Genomic DNA, 5834 nt, shown 5'->3' on the forward strand with positions numbered 1-5834 from the left:
CCCTCTGAATAATATTGTGTTTTACAGCCAAAGAAATTATGTTGCTTTATGAGTAAAGTTATATCAGCAAGATCCTAAAAACAGAAATAAAATGATTAAAAGTTAATCTGTTTCTGGTGGTGTTCAGGGAATGCTGCCCTGTTAGAAATGCTATCTTTCAGACAAAGATACGAAACAGAGTGTTTATCTGTCATTTCAGGTCAATGTGTCAAACTCTATGACATGATTCAAGGAAGAGCAAGGTAGTGCTCTGTGCTGTCCATCAGTGTCACCAAAACTGAGTATCTGAGTTATCTCACTGTCGTTTATGGAGTCTTTCTGTATGAAATCTGCCTGCTGTATTTCCTTATGTAAAAACGTCCAAAACACTTCAAAGGCAACTAGCTGTTTGGGAAGCACTTGAGAGCATCCTGAATTTAATGAATAGTACATAAATACAAATTATTTCATCGTTCCATCACCAAACTAGGGTGTGTTACAAAGGCCAGACATGCTTCCGTTTTATTGCTTACCAATGTTTAAGGACCAGGCTCCGACATGAAGAACCGGTAATAATATTTGTACAATTGCATTGAGTAATGACATTTCAAGATCAAAGTAGAATAGATGTCTTCAAAAAATTTTAAGAATCCAGCCCCTTTCCAAAGAACCTTGTGTCATTTGTTTGTTGAGATGAACTGGTGAGCTTCTCTCAGCGCTTCCTGCATTTCTTGATATTTCGCAAGTTTACAGGCCTCTTCCACATTTAACCAGCGAAATGTTTGGTGCTCATCAGAGAGTTTTACTTCTGTATTATAATCCTTTAGTTCTGCCAGCCAATAGATAACACTTTTGGGTATATTATTCACTTTATATATAATTTCCTTTTTGTATCCATCAAGCAAATTAAAATCATTGCTTCTTAGCCCTGCTTCTTCCTCAGTTTCACGAAGTGCAGTCTGAAGGTCATCTTCACCTGGATCAACATGCCCTTAAAAAAAGATTAGATCTTAAGCAAGCAGGCAGTGAGCAACTGTGCCACACATAATTAATAAAGTTTCACTTTATGATTACAACCACAAAGAACTCTTTCTTTTTAATAACAAGTACCAAACACAACCTTAAAGGGTGACATTTATCTTGGGCTCTACCTATCCAGGTAACTGAAGTTTCATATTTAGGATAAATCTCCCCTGCACTCTTAAAATGCAGTGCCCAGAACAATATTCCAAACGGGGTCTAGCCAGTATTTTATAATAGGTCAGCATAATCTCCCTGCTTTTGTACTCTATGTCACAACTTAAAAATGCATAGTGCCTTGTGAACCCTAACAACCTCAATCTGACCTGCCACCAGACCCCAGGTGCTTAATTATATGACGTGTCAGTTAAAAGGTTGGGAGAGTGGGAAAAGGAGCACACTGAGAGGAAAATTCAATTCAAAATCAGGTGGTGAGATTTCTGTCCCACAGTTATCAGCCGGAAACTCTCTAGAACTTTGAGAACAAAGGTGGAGCTGTGCATGTTGGAATTTGGGTAAAGCCTTCAGGTATTTCACAGGCTATCAACCTTGAAGAACCTCGAGAGTGCACTGGTGGATCAGGAGTTTGAGCCAATTGGAATGGGAAAAGAAACCCAGATGGGTGTAAATCTCTCAGAGAGCACTCCAAATACCAATGAGAAGAAGGGGCTTCCACCCCAACAGCCCACATAACAAAACTTACTGGACTTCCCAGGGATATGCCTCTCCAGTTTCCAGAGAAATCCTGGTGACAGCAAAATAAGACCCGAATAACAACTAATTTCTATCGAGAACCTGAATTAGCCCAGATGAAGTGCTCAACGTCAACTGCATCACTGATACAGTTTGGAGTGAAGGTATGGGCAGGTAAGTAGATGGCAGACAAGCCACCATCAGATACAAACTGTCACATATTCTACCATCAAACTTGTCAGCAACACAACTAAAATTCAGCCTCCAGTCTTTGGTACTGTATCCATTTTTTAAAAATTACTTTATACTGCTTCTCTTTTTTCCAATCAAAACGCTCCCTTTAAAGCACTAAATTTCACCTGCCTCAAATCTCCAGGTTTTTTTCTCTAAAGTATAGTTTCTCCAAATCTCTGTTTACTTAATTTACAAGTTATATGCTTCGAAACACTTTGGGGTGTCTAGTGGTCATGCAAGGTGCTATATAAATGCATATCTTTGTCTATAAAGTTTGAAATCATTCATGTAGCCAATTTGAAGTTATTAAAAATATTACATTGAATCATCTAGGTGAAAGTAAGGACTGCAGATACTGGAGATCAGAGTCGAAGAGTGTGGTGCTGGAAAAGCGCAGCCGGTCAGGAGCAGGAGAGTCAACATTTCAGGCATAAGAAGCAGCACACTCTTCAACTTACATTGAATGTTAAAATGAGCAGTATATTTACCAATAAATCCACTATCATTTCACACTGGAATCTTGCATGCGTGTGTGTTTCAGGAATTATTTTCACAGCAGTCTTTTCAGTCATATTGCAAGTGACTTCACAGGAGATGGTGGTATAGTGGTAATGTCATGAGACATGTAATCCAGTAAATCGCAAAATTGAATTCAATAAAATAATGAAATATAAAGCGAGCACAAAGGCAACTATGTAACTATTGCCGATTGTCATGAAGACCCATTTGGTTCATTAATGCTCTTCAGGGAAGGAATATGACTCCAGGAACAGAACCACATGTAACCCTTAAGTACCCTCTGTACAACTTGTGATGGACAATAACGGCTGGCCTGGTTAATGGCACCCAGAGGAACAAATTAGATAAACATATACATTTAAGTGAGCTATGAATATCAAATAAGTTGATGATAAATATGAAAGTCTCTTTACACTCAGGAATTGTCGAGTTGTGGAATTTGCTTGCAGGATTAGGGGTTGCGGCCAAGACTATGCTCCAGATTTTCTAATCAGCACCAGAGCTTTCACCATAAACCAAAGACATGTGGCAGACTTGTTAGCAGAGACATCCTATCATAGGGGTGTTCAGTTAACTGATCTCACCCCTTCAGGGTATCAGTGGCATGTCAGTAAAACAAGCAGCAGGATGGCTCTTCAACCAGATTAAAAGAATCCAAATTGAGTTACTGACTACAAAAACCAGTATTTTTGAATCAATGCACAAATAGAAAAATAAAACTGGGATGTTCAAACTGAATTATTAGAAATAATACAAAACAATAATTTATTTTTAAAAAGTTTACTTTAAAGCTCTGCAACACTAATTTTCTTTACAGAATGAGGCTTCAGGTTTAGAAAAATATTGTTTCAACGGAAGACACTGGCCAACAGTTATTACATTTACTATACCATACCATTAATAACTCATTGCTGATTGGAGAAAGTATATATTTTAATTTATCGTTCGCGTGAGAACAGTGGACGATTCGCCTAAATTTAAACTATTACAACTACTGCAGATTCTATCCATTGCAATCAGCGGGGGAGAGGGAATCAATGACAGCAACTTTCAAATTTACGTGATGAACTGCGCACGCAAGACATCGGAAATTGCAGTTAGTCCCACACAGAAATAGCGGGTAAATAGCCCCCTCGACACACGCGGCCCATCCCCTGCCATCAGAGAACAGGCTGCTTGAATGAAGCACCTTTAGGAGGCGTCCAGTGATGCTGGCCATAGGAAGTCTGCAAAAGTAGGAACTCGACGGCCTGAGGTTTAGCAGCTAATCCCGCGTTTAACCTCCTGAAAATAATCAGTCCACAGGCCCTGAGCGCCATTGTCGGAAACAGGGAGAGGCACCACGCCAACACCGGAAGCTCATCCGCGGGGACCAATCAGCGGCGAGAGTCTGACGCAAACAATTCACGGACGAGCTACAGCCTGGGCCTTACTCAGGTCAAGGGAGTGTTGCTGCTGACCTGGGGCACGCCCGCTCCCACTGCTGGTCTCTGGGACCCCGCCCGGACCTGCCTCAGCTGTTGCTGCTTGAGGTCAGTCTTGGGGCCGCTCCCAGGACCTCCACCACTGCCGCTGTTGTTCGAGACCCACCTCCACCGCTGCTGCCTGGGACTCGATTAAAAAAAACAATTCACGGACTGCCGTCTCCCGAATTTTTAAATTTTGTTTCCTTTCAGGGGGTAAAAAGGCGGGCCCTGTATAGACTGCTGCTGCACACCGTCCACCTCTTCTCCCTCATCCACCGTCCGGATAAGCCTTGGCGTGCCCATTTGCCACCGGGCGGTGGGGATCCCCAGTGGAGGGCTCTCTACGCGGGAGTCCTCCCCCTTTCTCTCGGGGATCTGGGGTGGAGGGTGCAGCACGCAGCAGTCCCCTGCAACCGCAGGTTGCGGTGGTACACGGACTCCCAGCCCAACTGCTTGTTCTGTGGCGCTGTGGAGTCCGTGGACCACGTGTATATTGGGTGTGGGCGTTTGCACTCCCTTTTTGATTTCCTTAAAAACCTTCTCCTCTGTTTTTGGCTGCACTTCAGTCCCACGCTCCTGATCTTTGGGCACCCGGTACGGAGGAAGGAGGGCAGGTCTGAAGACCTCCTCGTGGGTCTGCTCCTGGGCCTGGCCAAACTGGCCATCAACAGGTCCAGGCAGCGGGCCGTGGAGGGGGTCGTTAGGGCCGATTGCCTGCCCCTCTTCCGCGGTTACGTTAGGGCCCGGGTGTCCTTGGAGAAGGAGCACGCGGTGTCGACCAACACCCTGGAGTTGTTCAGGGAGAGGTGGGCGCCGCAGGGAGTGGAGTGCATCATTTCTCCCTCCAACTCTATTTTGATTTAGTCCCTACCCGCCCCTTCACTGTTTTGATCACACAGCACTGCCCTTTGATGTGAAGGGCAGTGTTTGTCACTGGCCACCCCGGGTGTTTTCCTATCTTCCTGGTGGTGGAAATTGAATAAAGATTGGTGCACTTTGTGTCTCTCACTGTGTCTCACACCTGCACACACACACACCATGGGTGCTGGGGATAAAATAAGCACTACCGCACTTAGGTGGTAGTGTGGGGGTTAAATTAAAAAAAAAACAAGGAGATTAAAAATAAGAAAAAAAAAACAATTCACGGACGAGCTGCAGCCTGGGCCCTCACTCAGGTCAAGGGAGTGTTGCTGCTGACCTGGGGCACGCCCGCTCCCACTGCTGGTCTTTGGGACCCCGCCCGGACCTGCCTCAGCTGTTGCTGCTTGGGGCCACTCCCAGGACCTCCACCACTGCCGCTGTTGTTCGAGACCCACCTCCACCGCTGCTGCCTGGGACTCGATTAAAAAAAACAATTCACGGACTGCCGTCTCCCGAATTTTTAAATTTTGTTTCCTTTCAGGGGGTAAAAAGGCGGGCCCTGTATAGACTGCTGCTGCACACCGTCCACCTCTTCTCCCTCATCCACCGTCCGGATAAGCCTTGGCGTGCCCATTTGCCACCGGGCGGTGGGGATCCCCAGTGGAGGGCTCTCTACGCGGGAGTCCTCCCCCTTTCTCTCGGGGATCTGGGGTGGAGGGTGCAGCACGCAGCAGTCCCCTGCAACCGCAGGTTGCGGTGGTACACGGACTCCCAGCCCAACTGCTTGTTCTGTGGCGCTGTGGAGTCCGTGGACCACGTGTATATTGGGTGTGGGCGTTTGCACTCCCTTTTTGATTTCCTTAAAAACCTTCTCTGTTTTTGGCTGCACTTCAGTCCCACGCTCCTGATCTTTGGGCACCCGGTACGGAGGAGGGAGGGCAGGTCTGAAGACCTCCTCGCGGGTCTGCTCCTGGGCCTGGCCAAACTGGCCATTAATAGGTCCAGGCAGTGGGCCGTGGAGGGGGTCGTTAGGGCCGACTGCCTGCCCCTCTTCCGCGGTTA

The 5834-nt window shown here is 46.0% G+C and overlaps 1 protein-coding gene across 1 annotated transcript; it reads right to left on the reverse strand.

Moving 5' to 3' along the window:
- Positions 1-381: 381 nt before the first annotated feature.
- nudt2 (nudix (nucleoside diphosphate linked moiety X)-type motif 2) lies at positions 382-4331 on the reverse strand. The gene is made up of 2 exons (XM_043701485.2): positions 3635-4331; positions 382-970 (listed from the first exon to the last, which is right to left on the reverse strand). The coding sequence occupies exons 1-2, from the start codon at positions 3762-3764 to the stop codon at positions 657-659; spliced, it is 444 nt and encodes a 147-aa protein (XP_043557420.2). The 5' UTR covers positions 3765-4331; the 3' UTR covers positions 382-656.
- Positions 4332-5834: the final 1503 nt, after the last annotated feature.

This window comes from Chiloscyllium plagiosum, unplaced genomic scaffold (genome assembly GCF_037043375.1).
Source record: "Chiloscyllium plagiosum isolate Xiang-an unplaced genomic scaffold, Cpla_swu_hap1 HiC_scaffold_1, whole genome shotgun sequence".
In the NCBI taxonomy this organism is placed as follows: Eukaryota; Metazoa; Chordata; class Chondrichthyes; order Orectolobiformes; family Hemiscylliidae; genus Chiloscyllium; species Chiloscyllium plagiosum.